Source organism: Rhineura floridana, chromosome 4 (genome assembly GCF_030035675.1).
Source record: "Rhineura floridana isolate rRhiFlo1 chromosome 4, rRhiFlo1.hap2, whole genome shotgun sequence".
Lineage (NCBI taxonomy): Eukaryota > Metazoa > Chordata > Lepidosauria > Squamata > Rhineuridae > Rhineura > Rhineura floridana.
This window is the reverse complement of record NC_084483.1, coordinates 107,951,117-107,972,637: the sequence shown is the minus strand read 5'-3', so window position 1 is coordinate 107,972,637 and position 21,521 is coordinate 107,951,117. Positions and strand designations below refer to the sequence as shown.

Genomic DNA, 21,521 nt, shown 5'->3' with positions numbered 1-21,521 from the left:
CGTTCTCCAACATGGAATCTTCACAAGGTCTTGGCAGCTCTTCAAAAACCGCCATTTGAACCATTGAAAACGTCTACGTTATGAATACTTTCCTTCAAAGTATTATTTCTCATAGCAATAACATCAGCTAGACGAGTATCTGAACTTGGAGCTCTCTCGGTGGCAAAACATCTATGTATCTTCCATACTGACAGAGTCATTTTGAGAACAGATTCTACTTTCATTCCAAAAGTTAATTCAGCCTTTCACTGTTAGCAGGAAATAGTATTGCCAACATTTTGTCCTTCGCCAAAGCATCCTCTAGAACACGCTTGGCATTCATTGGATGTGAGGAGAGCACTTAAAGTATATATAAATAGGACTAGGCCAATAAGGCAAACTGATTCTTTGTTTGTTTCTTACCACCCAACTACTCTCGGTAAAAAGGTGTCCTCCTCTACTTTGGCGAGATGGATTAAGGGCTGCATTGCCTTAGCATACAGTTCTCTCAACATACCATTACCTTCAGGTATCATGGCTCATTCCACTAGAGCAGCAGCTGCCACTGCAGCTTATTCAACAAATGCATCTCTTCAAGAAATATGTAGGGCGGCCACTTGGGCAAACCCTGATACTTTTACTAAACATTATAAAATAGATATTTATGCTTCAGCTGAAGCAGCCTTTGGGAGGCGAGTTATTCAGCAGGTCCTGAGTGATCATCGAACATTTATGTACCCACCCAATCAATACGTCAGCTCTGGAACATCCCACTTGGGGGTGTCCTGGTGCCCACTGGAGAAGGAACCGTTTTACTCACCAGAAAGGTGTTTCTCAGTGGGCGCCAGGACACCGCCAAGGCCCACCCTGGGATACACACGACAGGAAACATGATAATAAAACGGGTGGACACTGAAGAGTCAATGATCACTCCTATCCCATGTATCATTCAGTGGAGTTGGCAGTCGCTCTGAGTAGAGACTGTATAGTTGTTTTTTACAACTTAAGTGTACAATGTATGTTTTCATGATAATTACAGTTAATGTTGTCACAGTTTTTTACATATGTATAAGTTTATATTTTAAGCTTGGCCAGACGGCGAACTAGCACTCCGTGGGAGGGGCCGCATTAACGGTCGTTTTGGAGTGTTAACTCTTTCCTGCCTCAAGCACTAGCAAGAAACACAATACCCACTTGGCGGTGTCCTGGTGCCCACTGAGAAACACCTTTCTGGTGAGTAAAACGGTTCCTTCCATTTAGAAATGGTACTAAATGCTCATAAGGTTGAGATGTTTTGGGAAAAGATGGTGTATTTTGGAAGGGGGTTTAATATTTGTGTCCTCAGAAATAATTATTAATGGATAGGGGAAATATATTATTATTAATGATAACATACTGTTCAAGATAATTTTCACAATATATTTCAACAGAAGACCTACCTGAACATTTTTATTTTTCTTACATCTCCTGTAGAGTGTGGCTTGCTTGGTTTGCTGGAGTCGTCTGCAAGCAGTTTGTTGAAGTGCACCTTAATTTTTTCTGTTGTCAGCTTGAGCCACACTGCAAGCACAATCCTATGCATGTTTGCTCAGATGTAAGACCATTGAGTTCAGTGGGATTTACTGTCTAGTAAATGTTCATAGGATTGGAGCTTGTGTGATTGAGATTACATGGGATATTCTGTAGGAATTTAACGAACAGAGAATCTTGCCTTAAGGCCTAGGGTTTTGAACTTGCTGAGCTTTGTCCCCCTTAAACCATATGACAGTAAAAATATATCTGCAAATGACTACTGGAGCTTGACCCTGCTTGTATCTAAACAACTGCTTAGTGCTTAAGTGTTTCTGAATTAGCCAGAAGTTAACACATTTGAACTTAAGTCATACTGAGTGTTCTCATCTAAATCTTCTTGCCTTGTAGGTCAACAGCAGACTGGAGTAATTGCCTATCCCCCTGCAGTGCCTCCAAGACCTCAGCCCTCCCAGGTTATACTTTCATTTGTTAAAATTGTAAATTAATGGCATCTTTTCAGTGGTGGTACTAATTTCTGTTGTTAACAATAATATAATAATCAGCTCTTCACTGAATATTTCAATATCAGAATAGGGAATAATAAAATAAATTTTAAAATACAGAAAAATATAATATACAAAAATTACTGAATCCATAAAAATAAGTCCAATAAATAACATACAAATGAACAACTTAAGACAAAACTAAACTGCAGTGAGGACAACAATTAACATTTCCAATTTAACCAAATTTCTGTGTAAAGAAAACAGGATGTCCTACTGACGAAAACAACCAAATGGCCTTAGCAACTGTTCCCACCTAATCTCTCATCTGGGGCATCTCACTTGCTTGGTCTTTCGCACAGAACCCCACTCTGTGCCAATAGGCTTTCACTCTGGCTTATGAGCAACTTAACAGCTTTTACCCATCCTACTTAGGCTCCCACTCTGAGTGGTGTGAATCATTGTCAAGAAGTATCCAGAGCAAAAACCTCCTTTCCACAAAAGCAATATAGAGCACAAACCACAAAAGAGAAAGCGGGTGGCACCCTCGCCCTCCTGGAGGCACCAAAGTCGTGACTCCCTCGTTATTAACATTCAGGCAGAATTTAAAGGCATTCCTGTTCACCTAGGCATTTGAAGTCTGAAATATCCTATGCTGGCAACCATGACATTTTTATCTGTAAGGATTTGTTTTTTGTTTTTTTAAAAATGTAAAACAATTTTTGTATTGTTTTGTTTCATTCTTTGCCACTTTGGGCTCCTTTGGGAGGAAGGGTGGGATAGAAATAATAAATAATGTATGTGCACCTAATGTTAGGATACTACAGTTCAGTACCCATGCACACTTGGAGCCAGTTTCAGCAAATGGTCATGGTACAATCCTCATGAGATTGCATCACTTCACAGAGCAGAGGAATTCTTTTTGTGGGATTTTACTGAAGCATACAATCAACCACATGTATTATGATGCACTGTGCACTTGTGTGCACTTGTTGAATAAGTTAGTTTTCACAGAATGAGCTTTTATCAGGCTTCTTTATATGCTTATATAGAAGAACACAACTTTTGCAAAAGAAACTTATGCCTCTTACAAGCTGACAAATTATCCAGAATGTCTCCTCTTTCTTCCTAGAAATATTTGCCTTAATTCAAATATGCCTTAAATACTTAGTTCAGAAAATATTCAGTTCATTGGCAAGTCAAAATCAAACAATTTTGTTTATTTAGTTAACATGCAAGCAACCTTTATTACTGAGCAAGATTTTACATTGATTTAGTACTTGTTAAGCGTTTACTAATGTTATGTTGGTTTTCTTACTGTAGGCTGGAGCGCATGTTCATCGTCCACCAGATGCTGATGGTCTAATAGCTCACACTAGTACCTCACCTCAGCAAATACCAGAGCAGCCAAACTTTGCAGATTTTAGCCAGTTTGAGGTTTTTGCTGTGTCAGGTGTAAATGAAGAAGAGCATGATGAAATTGAGAAACATCCAGAAGTTTTGCAGGTTAGCATAGACAATATATATTCCAAGTAAATTATACACAAGTATCTCTTAATTGTCGTGCTGTTTATGTGGTAGTATTGAATGTCATGGTGAGACCTTTTTCCTGGCAGACGAAACCTGCATAGCCCCACACTGTTATCAACCTTTAGCAGCTTAGGTAGGAAATCTCTATTGTTAATTTGAATGTTCTTCCTCCTTTCCCTCTCAACATCTCTTCTGTCTTTGTTCCTTCTCCACCCTTTTTGGCTTGCTATAGAATTTTCTACTGCTTTTTCCTCCAGCTTTTTTACTTCAACTTCAGCATTTCTCCTCACTATATAAAAGGGGGAAAAACCCTTCACTTTACTCCCAGCTTTCTTTTTTCCCCACCATCTTCCCCCCTTCTCTTGTCTATGAACCTGGTGGGAAATCTGAAAGAAGCAGCTCCTCACAAGAGGAGACAAAGAATCTTGGAGAAAGCAGCAAAAGCTATGGCTAAATCGGAAACCTCTCTCATGAGGCATGCTGAGCACCCAATCAGGCACGCTGCTGCACGGGAATCAAAGAATCTTAGGGAAAGCAACAAAAGCTACGGCTAAATCAGCATCCTCTCTCACAGGATATGCTGAGCACCCAATCAGGGACATTGCTGCTGAGTCCACTTGATCACAGCGGGTGGCTCCTTCAGAGGCATTGAGAGAGATGAGACCAGGTCTTCAACAATCCCTGGGGTAGTCTCTCCCAGAGCCGGCGGAGAAAGGAAGCGCCTCTATATGAGTCATTCCCTCCATCCCCCAGCGTGAGATTTTTTTCTCAATATTGAAGTTGGAAGGCATTACCATCAGTGGCTGCAAGAGACCCTCAGCAGACCATGTGAGTGAGATTCATTATGCCCCTTCAGGAAAGCCGCACTATCTGGTGTTTTTGGAGTTTTCTAGACCCCTTATTGCCACTCAAGTGGTTGTGGATTTGAGGCTCAGAACTGAAAATCCCAGGCCTCCCTCATCTTGAGGCTTTGTCAAGGCTATTAAAGAGGCACTTGGTAAGGAGGCAGATGGAAGCAGAGGCATAAATCCTGGAAGCATAGGAAGTGGTCCTCCTCTCCAGCAGGTTCTTCTTCCTTATCTCCCCCTGGTCACATGAGTAAAACCGAGAAGTCTCATAAGAGAAAAGCTAAGAGGCAAATGCAGGGGTCCAGAAAACTATCTGGAGTTATCCCTCAGAGCAGCCTTTCCCAACCAGTGTGCCTCCAGATGTTGTTGGACCACAATTCCCGTCTTTCCTGACCATTGGCAATGCTGGCTGAGGCTGATGGGAGTTGTGGTCCAACAACATCTGGAGGCACACTGGTTGGGAAAGGCTGCCTTAGGGACTCCATACTAGACGGGAGGGCACCACAAAATCCATCAGTGGGGATACAAGCAGTAAACATCCCAGAAGATGATGTTGCTGTTCCAGATGTTAATCCTGCAGAGTCTTCCATACTCTCTGAGCCCACACCTAGTGTGGTGCTTGGGAGGGAGGAGGGACAGTGAGTCCCATGTCTGATTAGGTGGGTGCCCCCTCCCCTGCTCCGGAGCTATTCCTTTTCAAAGATCAAGATTATGGGCCACTTTTTCAGAAAGTCCTTTCTGCCTTAGGACTAAAATGTTCAGAACCGAAAGGAACCCCCCCCCCTTAAAGGGCAGCAGTCCTTTTTCCTTTGGTGGTATCTTCTGAGTCATTATCTGAATCATTTGAAAGGTTAATTATAGTGGAAGGGGACAACTTCTTCAGTTTTTGCCACTAATTGCAGAAATCTGCAGAGTAGCCACCTGGGCAGTGCCATCTACATTCACTAAACGCTATAAAAATGGACACTTACAATTCTGCTGAAGCGGCCTTTGGAAGGCGTGTCGTCCAATCAATGCTTTCTTTAGTGAACGGAATTGCAAATTCCCACCCAAAACAGACTTGGGCTCTGGTAGGTTCCGGTGTGGGGCTACGTGGATGAGTCTGCCAGGAAAATGGAATGCTGTTCACTTACCGTGAAAGGTCTTTTTCTGGCAGACAAAACCCATGCCACCCCCTGCACTCATCTGCTCACTGCTGCAACATGTAGGTTCTTACCATTAGGATTGTTAGTGTATTTTTTGTGGGCATGGCCTGGTTTCTATGTTGTTTCTAAGGTTTAACTCCATAGGTACGCACAGTCTTAGGGCTTGGCTGTAATGGAAACAAACAGAGGAGAAGCTGAGAGGGAAAAGAGGAGCATTCAAATTAACAATAGAGATTTCCTGCCTGGGCTGCTAGAGGTTGATGACCCAGTGTGGGGCTATGTGGGTTTTGTCTGCCAGAAAAAAACCCTTCATGGTAAGTAACCAACATTCCAATTTCACTTGTTTGCCAAAGTGCCTCATAGCCACTAGAAGGATTTTTTGTTTACCAACCACTAAATGATTACCATGAGCACAGCTTCAGAAAAAATATTTGGTGGTGGTTGGTGGTGGTTGTTTCGAAACTTTTATTCTTCCAGATAATTTGGCCTCTCGTAGTGATGACTTCTAATGCAGGGATGCCAACTTTGGTAATTTCAGGGGCCACGCTCTCTCCAGACAGGGAGGGAACTCCTTTGTCCTAGCCAACTAGGCCTCAGAATAGAATGCAAAGCAAACCTCAGGTGCTAAAAGCAATGGAGAGGGTAGTTTTGTGTGAGAGGAGAAGACAGTCCTTTAACTATCCTGGACCCAAGCTCTGTAGGGTTTCTGTAGGTAATTGCCAGCATTTTGAGTTGTCTAAATATGTTTGCTTACATTAGGTTGTATTCAGTGCAGCGCTAATGTGAATGTTTCTTTAGCACAAGGACCTCTCCTTGGGCAACGGAGTATTTTCCCCCTCACCCTATGCGCCCCCTAAATCTCTTCTGGGCTTCCCCCAACCATCCAGAGCCGATTTGGGGATGCTATGGGGCAGGAGGAGAAGGGTGAAATCCCATAGTACTACTGTGAATCCTTGTGCTAGTGCAACCTTTTGATTGAATACCACCTCCTTTGTTTATGTGTCATATCTTGTTTCTGTAAATCACCCTCGAAGCTCTGCTGAAGAGCAGTATGTAAGCTAAATAAATGTAACAAAGGCATGTATGATAGTATCCATATCTGCTGTATCTAAGAAAGGATAGAACTGGCATATCCAGCTGAAGAAATATCAAACCTCTGGCTGTTATAATTCTTGCTTTAAGTAAAGTGCAAGTTTCCAGAGTGTACATTTGGTCTTAACTAAATTTAAATGTCTGATCTCCTGTCCTTCCACAAACATGAAGAGCATTTGAGTCATTGCTTGTTTGCTATGGTGCATCTTTGAGTTATTTCTCTCTAGGTAGAAAAAACCCCTGATTCTGCGGGACCTCTTAGAGTTGCCAAAGCTGATGGAAGAGTTGAAGATAAAGCAGCTTCTAATACTCCTGCAAATACGGTATACCAAATGTGCAAATATCTACTTAGTTTCAACGTGAATTTATTGATATACTTACAACGGTATATGAAAGTTCATACCGTTATTCTTGAAACAAAAAACTTTCTATAATTAAATGGCTTTGAGGACAGATGCTTACCATTGTACGTATTGCTCAGTTGGGCAATTGCCAGAGAATGTATACAAATATTTTCTGATTGCATCATAAAGGGAGCAATCAGCATGTTTCCTGAAATATCCACTAGTGAGAAGAATAGGTTTTAAAATGGGCCTGGTGGGTTTCATCCTCCACTTTCCCTAAGGAGCAGCTGGTTCTTAAAACGGCTTGCATAAGAACAGCTTGCTGTAGTGACACATTTTCAAATTTACCGTAATGTTCCTATAGGGTAGCTGTTAATGATTGCTACAGTTATGGGTATGATTGGAATTGTTCCTCCCATCATCCTCAATTTTTGAAATGTAGTGGTTGCACAAATGGCTGTTCTCCTGTGCATGGGAAAGCTGATCTCAGGTGGGTAGCTAGCTCCACCTAGTGGTTGAAGGCAGAAGAGTGCTAAAGAGGGTTTTTGTTTTTTTTACAAAGACTTCCTACTTTGCGCAGCTCCTTATTTCAGTTTCTCTTCTGCCTTCTACCAAGAATGGGTTGATCTAGCTCCTCTCTGTGTTCAGGCCTGTATAATTTGGTGTTTTTTTCCTATTGTGTGTCTGTACCTTTTCCTTCCTTTACTGTTTTCCTATGTGTGTCTTGTTTAAAACAAACAAAAAGGGATTTGTCATTTTACGTTTCTCCCCGGCCTGAGACTTCACGGTGGTGCTGAGCCGACTGCGAAGCAGCCGCCCCACTGCTTCAGCTGCGAAACCACTGTCTTATTCGTTGGACTCTGCCCCTCCCAACCAGCCTTGTTTCTCAGGCGTGTCTGTGCCTGTCTGCCGGCAATCACCCGACCGGCCGCCTCCTTTCACGGTATGAGCGGGGATGCCGAGTGCCTGCCACCCCCTCCTCCATCCTCTCACCCGCGGAAGGCCTCAGCAGGACACTTCAGCTGCAGGGGACAGTATTCTTCACCATCGCGAAAAATGACAGATCTTTCAGGGCGGTACTCGATTTGAAGAACTTAAATCAGTTCATAAAATACTGCAGGTTCCACATGGAAACTTTATTGTCCATCAAGGAGGCATTGAGAAAGGGAGACTTCCTCTCATCTATCGATCTGAAGGAGGCCTATCTGCATGTCCCTGTTTTTCCACTTCACAGACGTTACCTCCGGTTTGCGGTGGGGGAGGATCACTTTCAGTACAGGGCCATGCCCTTTGGTCTGGCGTCTGCCCCGAGAGTATTCACAAAGATTATGGTTGCTCTGATAGCACACCTCAGGGCACAGGAGGTCCATGTCTTTCCTTAACTGGATGACTTTCTGCTCCGGTCTCCGTCCCTCCACAAGGCTGGGGAAGATCTGCACATCACCCTAGCATGCCTCAAGGATCACAGCGTCCTTGTCAACCAAACCAAGACCCAGCTTTGCCCAGCCCACCACATAATACATTTGGGGGCCACCATAGACTCGCGGTAGGGACTCATAATGTTAGCTCAAGACAGAGTAGACAAGATAATTACAGCTGTCACACAGCTTCTATCTTTGCCTTTGGCGGATCTTATGCATCCGGCAAGTATCTTGGGGTTGTTGGTCTCAACCTATCAAACTACACCATGAACATGTTACCACTCTCGCCCACTCCAGTGGGGGCTACTGCCTTTTCAAAGCGACATTGCAGCCAGGTGTCACCGGAAGGTAGCACTTTCACCAGTGGTCCGTCACTCCCTGCTATGGTGGGTGCACAAACCCAGTCACCTGAGGGGAGTGCCATTCCAGGATCTTCCACGGACACTGGTCACCTCAGATACCAGCCTGACAGGCTGGGGAGCCATTTGCGACGGCCAGATGATACAAGGAACTTAGTCACCACAGGAGTCAGTACTTCCAATCAATCTTCTGGAGCTTTGTGCAATTCGGCTAGCCCTGAGGCACTTCGCGGAGATCAAACAGTTGGGCCTGGTGCTGGTCAGGACAGACAACGTATTGGCCAAATCACATTTGAATCGTCAGGGAGGCACATACTCCCCACAACTACAGAGGGAAACTGCCCTGCTGTTCCAGTAGGCGGAACACACGTGGACTCGATCCTCGTGAAATATCTCAAGGGGGGGGACAACTGCCAAGCAGATTGGCTCAGCAGACAGAAGGTGCATCAGGGAGAATGGAAGCTTCACCCGTTGGCCTTTCAGGAAATAGTGAGACGCTTCAGCAGAGTCAAGGTGGACCTATTTGCCACACACCTCAACCACCAGGTGATAAGATTTTTCTCCAGATACGTGACACCAGAGGTGGAAGGCATAGATGCTCTGACATCCCAGTGGCCCCAAGGACAACTCTACGCTTTCCCACCTCTTCCGATCATTCCCAGGATACTTCAAAAAATCCGAGCCGAAAGGGCAAGAGTTCTGCTGATAGCTCCTTGGTGGCCAAGGAGACCCTGGTTCCTGGAACTCATCAATCTGTCAATCAATCTTCCATGGCAAATTCCCCTCAGAGAAGACCTATTGTTGCAGGGACAGCTTCTTCACCCAGACCCAGGATGGCTGGCACTTCATGTCTGGAAATTGAGAGGCGATGCCTCTTAAAGCGAGGCATTCTAGCTCAAGTGGTGGAAACGATGATGGCCTCAAGACGCCCTTCCACAATTAGAATATATGAGACTACATGGAAGGCCTTCTTGACGTGGTCACAAAAGAAGGGTTTAATTCCAAGGAAAGCAGGTATAAACAACATTCTCTGCTTCCTGCAGGATGACTTGTCCTTGGGTCTTAGGCCAAATAATCTCAGTCGCCAGGCTTCAGTCCTTTCAGCGGTTCTGTCTACATCTCAGGAGAAACCGCTGGGATCTCATCCATTACTCAGGCGTTTTCTATGTGGGGCAACGGCATCGGCAGGAAGTCTTTGTAAAAAAACCCAACTCTTTAGCACTCTTCTGCCTTCAACCGCTAGGTGGAGCTAGCTACCCACCTGAGATCAGCTTTTGACATGCACAGAGAAAACCGTTTTACAGTAAGACCAAATGCCTTCTCTGTCTAATATTTCAGATAGCTGGTTGCTGATGTGGGTTTTATCATGTACTACTGCTGTTGGTTTTGCTGTTGTGATCTTTTTATGTGCAAACTGATTTGAGAAGGTGGAACATAAATGTAAAAAATATAAAAATGCTAATGCTGTAGATAAAACTGACTTTCATTTGGCTGAACTTGAATAATAGAAGACGGTTATGTTGACTGATTTTCACCGTCATTCACTGCTTTTCTTCTGTTTCATAGATAGATACCATTGACTGCTGACAGTCATGTATCTCACAATAATGCATTACTTGCTGAATGTTTGAACTACCTCCATTGAAATGTGGCTGAGATGATGGGAAATAACAAATTATTAATGTAATGGCTCAGCTACCATTTGTTGATAGTCATCAAGCAAGGAGCATGTGTGTATGAACTTTTGATTCTCACTATTGTGCAGAGTTACAACTCCCAGTCATTCTGTAGATTCCTCATCTGTGGGTGTACACAAAGATTAACTTCCTTTAGACCTTATCCTTCTAAATCTACCAGCATTATTGTTTTATTTTGAAGGGTTAGGAGCGCACTAGAGTCCTAATCTTTCATTGCATTCCACCCCATATACTAGCCCCCATTCAGTTTGCTTTTCTTTGCTCACAGCACTTTACCGTGCAATTCTGCTGGGTTCCTGTACTTGTTCGGAAGTAGAAGGAATAAGTTAGCAGAACTTTGGCATTTGTGTGTATCAATCTCCTTTAACTTAAGATCCTGACCCAGTTGTAACACGCTTAGCTTAGCTGCAAGTCATTCCTCACAAAACTATCACTCGCTTTGTATTCATTCTATTTCATCCTGTTGCATTCTTCCAAAACCAAGTAAACTACAAAAGGACAAAAGCAAGCTTTATAAGTAGCCCTCACCATCTATCATCATATTTATTAGATTTCTTACTCACTTGATACCTAAAAGTCTCCAAGCACCTTACAACTTAACAATATAAATATACCATATAAAGAAAACATCAACAACCCCCCTAACCTCCCATGCTTTTTAACATCTATATGAAGCTGCTGGGTGCGGTCATCAGGAGTTTTGGAGTGCGTTGTCATCAGTACGCTGATGACACGCAGCTCTACTTCTCCTTCTCATCTTCCTCAGGTGAGGCGGTCGATGTGCTGAACCGTTGCCTGGCCGCGACAATGGACTGGATGAGAACTAACAAACTGAGACTCAATCCTGATAAGACTGAGATGCTGTTGGTGGATGGTTTCTCTGATCAGATGGTGGATATATACCCTGTTCTGGATGGGGTTACACTCCCCCTAAAGGAGCAGGTTCGTAGTCTGGGAGTCGTTTTAGACTCTTCCCTCTCACTCAAGGCTCATGTAGCCTCGGTGGCCCGGAATGCGTTCTACCGGCTTCGGTTGGTAGCCCAACTACGTCCCTATCTGAGTAAGGAAGACCTCACATCAGTGGTACATGCTCTGGTAACCTCGCGTCTGGACTACTGCAACGCGCTTTACGTAGGGCTACCTTTGAAGACGGTTCGGAAGCTACAGCTAGTGCAAAATGCGGCGGCCAGACTGCTAACAAAAACCAAGCGGTCTGAGCATATAACACCTGTTCTGGCTCGCCTGCACTGGCTTCCCATATGCTTCCGGGCAAGATTCAAAGTGTTGGTACTAACCTATAAAACCTTGTACGGCGCGGGACCACGATATCTGTCAGAACGCCTCTCCCGATATGAACCCGCCCGTTCACTACGGTCTACTACGAAGGTCCTCCTCTGGGTCCCAACCCATAGGGAGGCCCGGAGGGTGGTGACAAGATCTAGGGCTTCTCAGTGGTGGCCCCCAAACTATGGAATAGTCTCCCCGAGGAGGTGCGCTTGGCGCCGACACTATCTTTTCGGCGCCAAGTTAAAACCTTCCTCTTCTCTGAGGCATTTTAATTTAAGTTAATTTAATTTTAAATTGTTGTAATCTGATTTCAGTTTGTACAGTTTTTATATACTTTGTTTTATGAGATTGTGTAATTTTATTGTATTTTTTGATGTTCACCGCCCAGAGAGCAATTGCTAGTCGGGCGGTATATAAGTTTAATTAATAAATAAATAATAATAAATAACAGCCACAGGAAGCTTGGGCACCACACTAATAACAAACAATATCATCTTAGTCTATCAAAAGCCTGGAAAAAAAGATAAGTCTTTACCTGGCGCTAAAAAGATGTCACTGAGGGTGCCAGGTGGACCTCACTGGGGAGAGCATTCTACAGATGGGAAGCAACAACTGCAAAACAGCATGGTGATATTCTTTTTAATGTTTTTATGTTTCTAATCAAATCTTAATGACACACTGGCAGGATTGATGCATACCTTGGGGTTTCTTTTTAAACAAATTCTAATGTGTGTAAAGATCTGGAGATACTGTTGATCCTCACTTATGATTTAATGTCACTTTAGAATGATTTGGTATGCATCAGATGTCATTTCCAAGACATGCAGAGGGTAAAACCTAACAAACTCTGTCTGGTGTGAAACTGACATGTATCAATGACCCAGAATAAATACCTAGTGAATTTTTTTTTAATTACTCATGAAGGATTCTACCCAATTCTACATTAGGATTCTGATGTCTATGGATCTAAGAGCAAATGTTCAGGCTGTTGATTCCTATGAATTATATGCATAGCAACCCAGTTTAAACATGACACTGAACATGTATGACCAGTGTTTGGAATTTTTTTTACAGGTGTGGCTTTGCATTTAAACCAGGCCCAACCTCTCTCCAGTGACGCTTCCAGTAGGCTTAAAAGTCAATATAATCAATCAGCATTGAGTATCTTTACACACATCTTAGTTACATATTCTTAAAACACAATCCTACTCATGGTTACTCAGAACTATGTCCCACCATTTTCACTGTGGCTTACACCCAGGTAAGTTTGCAGATTTAATCATACTTGGGTGAAATATGACCTGGATGCTTGTGCGTGCCACTGCCGTGTAAATGACTATTGTCTCTCAAAATAGGATTTACAGAAATTCATTGGTGGGATAGGGCTGTTACAAGTCTTTTATAAGAGATGTAATGAGTTCACACGAGTGTTAGAAGATTATTAAAACTAATAATTAGTTCTAAGTATTGATGACGATTACTGCAATATATATTAATAAAGTGTTTAATCTTTCAGGGCAAAGGTACGACACCTCTAGCACCACCACCAAAGCCTATACGCAGAAGGCCAAAATCAGAGGATGAGCTGAGACCTGAAGCTGAGGAACATACACAGAAAACAGGTGTCATAGCTGCTGTTCTTGCTTCACAGCCATCTATTCCTAGGTAACCCAAGATGTGTATGAGTACCTCTGATACCAAGATATTTTCATTTTAAATAGCAATTTTAGCCATTAGAGACAAATTATCTATGATATTTGAATAATTGAATTACTAAGTAAAGACACTTTAAACAAGCTTAAATCCTAACACAGTACAGATGTTGTTTAGAAAACTCTAATACACAGTATTTTACATAATGTGTTACGATCTACACAGAAGCCTTTCAGTGCATTTATTAAAACCACTTCAAAATCTAATTTCAGTAAAGTGTACAGCTTATTCTGTCATACTTTCATTGTTATAAACAGGGCTGCACGCACTTGACCCTTTCGTGGGTTTTCACTAAGAGAGAATTTGGCATTCTGAAGTTTTCATCAGAGATCCAAAGGGGACTAGTCTAGCCCCTCTGTGGCAAAGGGCTATGGATTTAATTCTATGTATAGCCCCTTCTCCCTTTCCAAATGCAGCTGCTCTTTGTTCTAGTGCCAGGCTAGTCGCCATGCCCTTCTCTTTTCCTCTTGTGCTTCATAACCAGTCCATACTAAAAATATTGCAGTTCTTTAAACCTTAATTTTTGGAAATGAATATACAAAGGGCGTACCTGGCAACAAAAGGTTGCAGTGTATCTCTGGTGTGTGTGTGTATGTTACGTCAACCAATGAGTGAAGGGGTTGAAAAAGGCCAGCTAAATCAGCATGCGGTCAGTGGAGTATGAGACCTTTGCATGCAATTGAAGCCTGGGAGGGGTTCTAAGGGAGCCATGTAAGTAGATGGACTTTTGCTGTAACATGAGAAGTATGGAGCATTTTTACTTGGAATCCAAACCAGCCTCAGCTTCATCTCTGCCCTGCAATATTAACAGTAAACTACATTGCAGGGCTTCTGTAAACTTGCACTCTGTCAGCACAGCTCTCTAACTTACAGTCGGCATATATTAGCCCAAACTGGAATATGGAACTAAAAGCAATTGATAACACTATGGGGTAGTATTATCTCAGCTTTATTCCAACCCCTAACATGCAGTAGGAGATTTAATACAGCTGGACAACACTGCAGGATTTTTATAAACTACTCAGAGATTGACCTGTGGTCAGTGTGAACTGCACTACAGGCTGCTGTAAGTCACTGTCTCCCTACCACAGCCCCTTCCAACCTGTGACATTGGAAATCATCTGTATTTACTTTCCAAAGTCTATTAACAGGGTTATTTTTCGATGTTTCACACTAAATAAGAGCTACGTTAGAACAGATACTCTCTCCATTTTCCATAGGAAGTGGGCCATCACTGTGGGGAATAGTTCCACCTATCGTGCGAAGGCAAGAATGTTTTTGAAGTCAAGACTAGGGGCGTCATGCCCCTCCCACTCTCCAGTTCATTCTTGCCTTCGTACGAACAAGATTGGAATTTCACATAGCATTTAGCTAAGTCTCGTATTTGTCTTTAAATCTTTTCTCTTTTTCTGTGTGTGTTTAGCCTCTGAGGGTTCCCTCAGGGACCGCGGCTGCGGCTACCTCACCCTTCCCTCAGAGCTATTCAGTCCATTTTATTGACTTGATTGGGGGCTCCCTCTGAGACCGCGGCTGCGGCTCTCTTCGTTTTGGCAGTTTCTAGCCCCCCCCCCGCTCAGTTGTCTCTTTAGCCAGGGGGCTTCCTCAAGGACCGCGGCTGCGGTTCTCCCCTTTTGATCGCTTCTGATCGCTGTTAACCTCCCCCCCTGATCGGTTGCCGCGGCTGCGGCTTATCCGATCTCAGCGGGAGCTCGCAGCTGCGGCTCCCGCCATTAACCCTCTGCCTCAGATCGCCCTCGCAACGTGGCTTAAATCCCACTGAGGGCTTTTCAGACCGCGACGGCGGCTCTCTCTGCGGTGGTGGCCGTTTTTCCCCTACCTGTTTTCTCCAGGGATTTTTTGGAGCCGCTACTGCGGTTTTTGGCGAGATCGTGCTGGGCAGCCCTTCCCCCAGTTCGCCTCCGACGGCCGCCATTGCTTCTTCCCTCTCTGTCATTTTTTTTCCCGCTCCTTTTTTCCGGGTGCCATTTTTTTCTTTCAGAATTCGAATTTCCCGCCCTTTTTGTTCCCCTTATTATCGGATACCTCCCCTGTAGACTATCTATCCGTACGTTTGTGTATATGTGCTGCTGACTAATTTACACACGACTGATTTACACACATTACTGTGGCTGTAATCATAGTGGCTGAATTGTATTATCAAGGCTGGAGCTCCAATCCTAGTGGGCTGGATTGTATTATTAAGGCTGGAGCTTTAATCCTAGTGGCTGGATTACATTATCAAGGCTGGAGTTTTAATCCTAGTGGCTGGATTACATTATCAAGGCTGGAGCTTTAATATCAGTGGCTGATTTGTATTAAATCTGATTTACATTACATATCCTGCCCCCTATGGGGCCGTGAACAAGCCAAAAAAAAAAAAACACCCAGCCTACAGCACTAATCTGAGTGTGCCTACTCTAAACAGCCTATATTATATTAACGCTGATACCTCTGTGCATTCTGCCCCCTCTGTGGCAGTGCATTCGCCATCTGCCAGTGTATCCTACCCCCTCCGTGGTAGTACGCTGTGCCAGTTCGGGTCTTTACATCCTGCCCCCTCCGTGGCAGTGTACTGCACCCAGGTTCATATAAGATGGCAGAACAGCCAGGCATGTCACCATCAACACACATGGTGCCAGATCAGCCAGACATGCCACAATCAGCCAAGCCACAACATACTAACACGTCTAAGACCAGACATGCCAAAGCACTGGCTAAGACAAAACATCTTTCCAGCCATAGTAAACCAAAGCGCCCTCGTTATGTCTCTGTGCCAACAACCACCACAGCACAGACACACATAAGTGATATTTTCCATTCTCCTGCTACTGCCTCTGATGAGGAAGAGTTTGTTGGCTTTCCCCCTCACGGTTCGCCTAACGAACCTACCTCTGGCTTACCGCCTCAGACATCTGTTCCAATAGCCCACCAGACACATACATCTCACACATCTGGTCTGCAGCTGTCTCCTGATTTCCTCTCTCAACTCCAAGCCATGCTGGCTTATTTCACACGAATGCAGTCACTACCACAGGTTCCTGCCAAACCCCCACTCAACATGGACCAACGTGCGTTCCATGCTGCTCATCCTTCCTGCTCACCAGATCCTTTCGATGTAGCCAGAGGCAGATGTACGGACAAAGCCTCGTATGCGGAGGAGTTAACTTTCACTGACCATGTTGAAGGAGACGACTGGAGCGACTATTCAGATCATGAGGAGGATACATCGTATCGCTTGTTCAATACCTCAGATTGCCAACCGCTCGCACGTAGGGTACTTCATACCCTTGGTCTCCAGACTGCGCCTTCAACTTCGTCCGCTCCAACTCTCAAAGGGGCCAAGGTCCTCAAATCCCCTGCACCTACTGAACACTACATCCCGGTGCCGGACCCAATTGCCAAATTAGCTTCCGAAGAATGGGCCCACCCACTCAAAGCTCGACGCTTCAAGAACATGGCTGACAGACTTTACGCCCTAGCCCCAGACTTCGCCACCAAGTTAGATGTCCCTGGCATAGACGAACCGATCGCTCGCCTCGTTTCGCGATCTATCTTGCCCAGGGAAGGGGAATCCCACCTAAAAGATACTACTGAACGTCGAATAGACTTCGCCCTCCGCAAGAACCACGAGGCCACTGCCCTATCCATGCATGCCTCCGCTTCAGCCTCCATTTTCTCCAGAGCATCTATGATGTGGCTGGATGACCTTCTAGAGGATGATAACCCTGATCCTGTCGCCTTCAAAAGAGCACTATTGAAACTACGTAAGACAGCAGCCTTTGTGGCCGACGCCACTTTGGATGCCACCCAATTAGGGGCACGAGCCATGACGACTCAAATAGTCGCTCGTCGCACCCTCTGGCTTCGTCACTGGCAAGCTGATTCAGCGGCCAGATTAAACCTGTCCAAGGCTCCTTACTCCGGATCTCTACTCTTCGGTGAGGAAGCTCTAAAGGCAGTTCTGGTTGATCCAAAAGACGCCCACAAACCGGTTCTAGCCACAGTCAAGAACATCGACCACAGGCCCTTCAGGCGATTTCCCTCCTTTCGTTCTAACCAGCCTTTTCGAGGAACGCGACCAGGAGGACGAGGCCGCGATTTCAGACCCTATGATTCCAACGCATTCAGGGGCTCCTGGAACCGACGCCCCCAGGGCAGAGGTCAGTACCAAGGGCGCAGGGGCAACTCATCGTCCTCATATAGGGGAGGTCCTCACCTACACAAGTAGTATTAACGCCATCCCCATAGGTGGCAGATTACTTAATTTTGGAGATCGATGGCTGCGCCTTACTACGGTCCCCTGGATCAGGGACCTCTTCACTTATGGCTATACCATAGAGTTCTGGGCAACCCCATCAGACAGATTCCACCCGTCTCCTTGCCCAAGGGCACCAGCCAGGCACAACATCATGCAGACAGCTATACATCACCTCTTGCACATAGCGGCAATAGAGCCAGTTCCCACAACTGAGAGATCGGAAGGGGTGTACTCCCTCCTATTTGCTGTGCCAAAACGAGATTTATCTTGGAGGGCGGTATTGGATCTCAAGTTTGTCAACCGTTTTGTAACATACCGCAGGTTCAAAATGGAATCTCTCCATTCCATTACCGAGAGTCTGCATGAAGGAGACTTCCTGGCTTCTATCGACCTTAAGGAAGCGTATCTCCATGTACCCATTTGCATAGCCCACAGAAAGTTTCTTCGGTTTACCTTTGGCCACCAACATTTTCAATACAGAGCGATGCCATTTGGCCTCTCCTCTGCTCCAAGAGTATTTTCCAAGGTGCTACTCATCCTAGTGGCTTACCTTCGGACCCAAGGGGTTCATATCTACCCATATTTGGATGATCTGCTCATACGGGCCAAATCTGAAGAGCTGGCTCATCATCATTTAATGATCACCCTCAATGTTTTGCAGACCTACGGCTGGCTTGTCAACTTCGACAAAAGCCATCTCCAACCAACCCAACGCCTACTACATCTTGGGGCAATGTTGGACACCCTGCAGGCAATGGTCTTCCTGTCTCCAGATCGCATCACTGCCATCACAAGCATCGCAAGGTCCCTGATGCAACAAACATCAGCAGACGTCATGCTTCTCGCCAGAGCGCTCGGGATGTTTATCTCCACAATCCACATTGTGCCCTGGGCTCGAGCTCACACTCGGCCCCTTCAGTGGACTCTGTTGCCTTTTCAAAAGGACATGGCCAGCTCCAACCATCGCAAAGTTCGTTTGAGCCCCGCTCTGCGCCTCTCCTTCCGCTGGTGGACCAAGGTTCAACACCTCTCCAAGGGCACGTCGTTCAGAGAACCCCGCAGAACCGTCGTGACCACAGACGCCAGCCTCATAGGTTGGGGAGCCCACTGCAACTCCCAGTACGTTCAGGGGGTTTGGCCCAACGCAGAGCGATCTCGAAGCATCAACTGGCTGGAACTAAAGGCTGTCCACTTGGCTCTATGTCATTTTCAGTCTCTGTTCCCTTTGCATCATGTGCTCATTCGAACAGACAACACGTGTGTAAAATCACATTTAAACAGACAGGGGGGCACCAGGTCTCGTCCTCTGCAGGACTTAGCCTCCCTCATCTTTGTCTGGGCAGAACAACATCTACAATCCCTGAAAGCAGAGCACCTCAGAGGGATTTTGAATGTGACAGCAGACTGGCTCAGCAGACAACAGGTCTTCCCGGGAGAATGGAAACTTCATCCAGCCATTTTCCATCGTCTCCAGTGTCGATTCGGCACCCTCTCAGTCGACCTGTTTGCTTCCAGTCACAATTGCCAGCTTCCAAGGTACTTTGCCCGATACCTGGACTCAACAGCAGAAGCAGTGGATGCTCTGACAACACCGTGGCCAGACGGTCTATTGTACGCCTTTCCTCCCATACCATTGTTAGCCAAAACCTTGAGGAAGGCGCGAACCGAAAGGGCACAGCTGGTTCTGATAGCACCATTTTGGCCACGCCGACCGTGGTTCTCAGATCTTCTGGCAATGTCAATGATGGATCCTTGGACACTTCCAGTAACGCCAGACCTCCTATCCCAGGGTCCAGTACTGCACCAGGACCCTACTTGGCTCAATCTAACAGCGTGGCGTTTGAACGGAGACACTTGAGGTCAGCTGGACTGTCTGACGCTGATTGATATTATTTTGGCCTCCAGAAGACCATCTACCACTCGAATTTATCAACATACCTGGGTGGCTTTCTCCAAGTGGTGTCAGTCCCACCACCACGATCCATCCCAGGCCAATGTGCACCAGGTACTCCAATTTCTCCATAGTGGCTTTATGATGGGACTTCGACCCAACACTCTACGTAGACATGCGTCTACTCTGTCATCCATTCTCTCAGTGTCCTCTCCTGGAGATCATATTTCCTCACATCCGTTCATTAAACGTTTTTTGAGGGGAGTCGCCCTATGCTCTCCGGCTGTTGTCCATCGGTTCCCCTCATGGAGTTTGCCGAAAGTCCTGCAGGCTTTGCAACGCCCTCCGTTTGAACCCATCAGGACTGTGCCCCTACGCATACTGTCCTTCAAGGTCCTGTTTCTGATTGCAATCACATCTGCCAGACGCGTTTCGGAGTTGGGCGCATTGTCTTCTGCTAGACACCTCTGCGTCTTCCATAAGGACTCTGTTGTGCTGAAGACTGACCCTTCCTTTCGTCCCAAGGTCGATTCAGTTTTTCATTGCAACCAGGACATTATTTTACCTTCCTTTTGCCCGAATCCTACCCATCCGCTCGAGAAGGCTTGGCATTCGTTGGATGTTCGGAGGGCTCTCAAGACATACCTGTCTAGGACCCAAGAGATTCGAAGAATGGAGTCTCTGTTTGTATCCTTTCATCCAAGGTCTATGGGGCATAAAGTATCTAATTCTACCTTATCTCGTTGGTTAAGGGCATGCATTACTTTAGCATATGAGTCCCTGAAGCTGTCAGTTCCAGCTAGTATAACGGCTCATTCTACCAGGTCAGCTGCCACCTCGGCTGCTTTTGCCACTAATGCTCCTGTTGCCGATATTTGTAGGGCCGCAGTCTGGTCTACCCCACACTCGTTTATAAGGCATTATAAAATTGATCGTTATGCCTCTGCTGATGCTTCTTTTGGCACACGAGTGTTGCAACAGGTTCTGCTGATGCTTCTTTTGGCACACGAGTGTTGCAACAGGTTCTTAATGAGGATTAACATGTGGGTGGTCCCTCCCTATATGGGTTGCTTTGGTACATCCCACAGTGATGGCCCACTTCCTATGGAAAATGTACCATTGGTCTCACCTGAAAGGTGATTTTCATAGGAAGGGGCCATCACGACCCTCCCAGTTGGAGGATGACTAGTGATTTTATCAATGGGTTACATGTTATTGTTTCCATATTATATTTAAATGTAAGAGTGAAGTCAAGACTTTTAGTTCTGTTATGTTATGTAGTTAGGTTAGAGTCATGTTGTTATGCATGTGACTATTATGTTATTTTCCTGGCGGGCCTGTTGGCCTTGTTCTTGTATTTTTAGATATCTCTTTTAGACTCGCTACGAATGAACTGGAGAGTGGGAGGGGCATGACGCCCCTAGTCTTGACTTCAAAAACATTCTTGCCTTCGCACGATAGGTGGAACTATTCCCCACAGTGATGGCCCCTTCCTATGAAAATCACCTTTCAGGTGAGACCAATGGTACATTTACTGTCTTTTGGTGTTTTGAGAGAGGTATCTAGTGCCCAATCACAGCTACGTTAAAATATTGGATTTCTCCATTGCTTTCTATGGACGCAAAAAGTAGCTTCTCAATGTGAACCCCGAAATGGCTTATCCATTGAGGATGCTCCTCTGTCCTTTTTTATATCTGTTTCTTCATCCCTTCTCCTGTTCCAATCTCTTCATTCCATTCCCTCCTCCCCAACAGTTGCTCAGTGGGCATGGACCACTAACTATGCTCAAGTCCTCTTTAGACTGTTTTGAGATCCCCCACCTTAGGGTTTCCCCCTAAAGTTTTTTTGTTCTTATCCAAACTTTTTCCAAAGCTTCCATAAGTTCTTCTGACTCTGGTGATGCCTCTCTCTTATGCATGGCCTTTGCTGTTTTGGCTAAGAA

The 21,521-nt window shown here is 45.2% G+C and overlaps 1 protein-coding gene across 7 annotated transcripts in view; it reads left to right on the top strand.

The window, feature by feature from the left end:
- Window positions 1-21,521, top strand: part of REPS1 (RALBP1 associated Eps domain containing 1) — an 82,135-nt gene that overhangs the window by 58,085 nt on the left and 2,529 nt on the right. For 6 of the 7 annotated variants that reach the window (XM_061623992.1, XM_061623994.1, XM_061623993.1 and 3 more), the window contains 4 exons: window positions 1,900-1,964; window positions 3,318-3,500; window positions 6,837-6,932; window positions 13,234-13,382. In XM_061623992.1, coding sequence (XP_061479976.1) covers window positions 1,900-1,964; window positions 3,318-3,500; window positions 6,837-6,932; window positions 13,234-13,382 — 493 coding nt within the window. The remainder of the gene's footprint in view (window positions 1-1,899; window positions 1,965-3,317; window positions 3,501-6,836; window positions 6,933-13,233; window positions 13,383-21,521) is intronic. The other variant, XM_061623995.1, reaches the window with a different exon arrangement.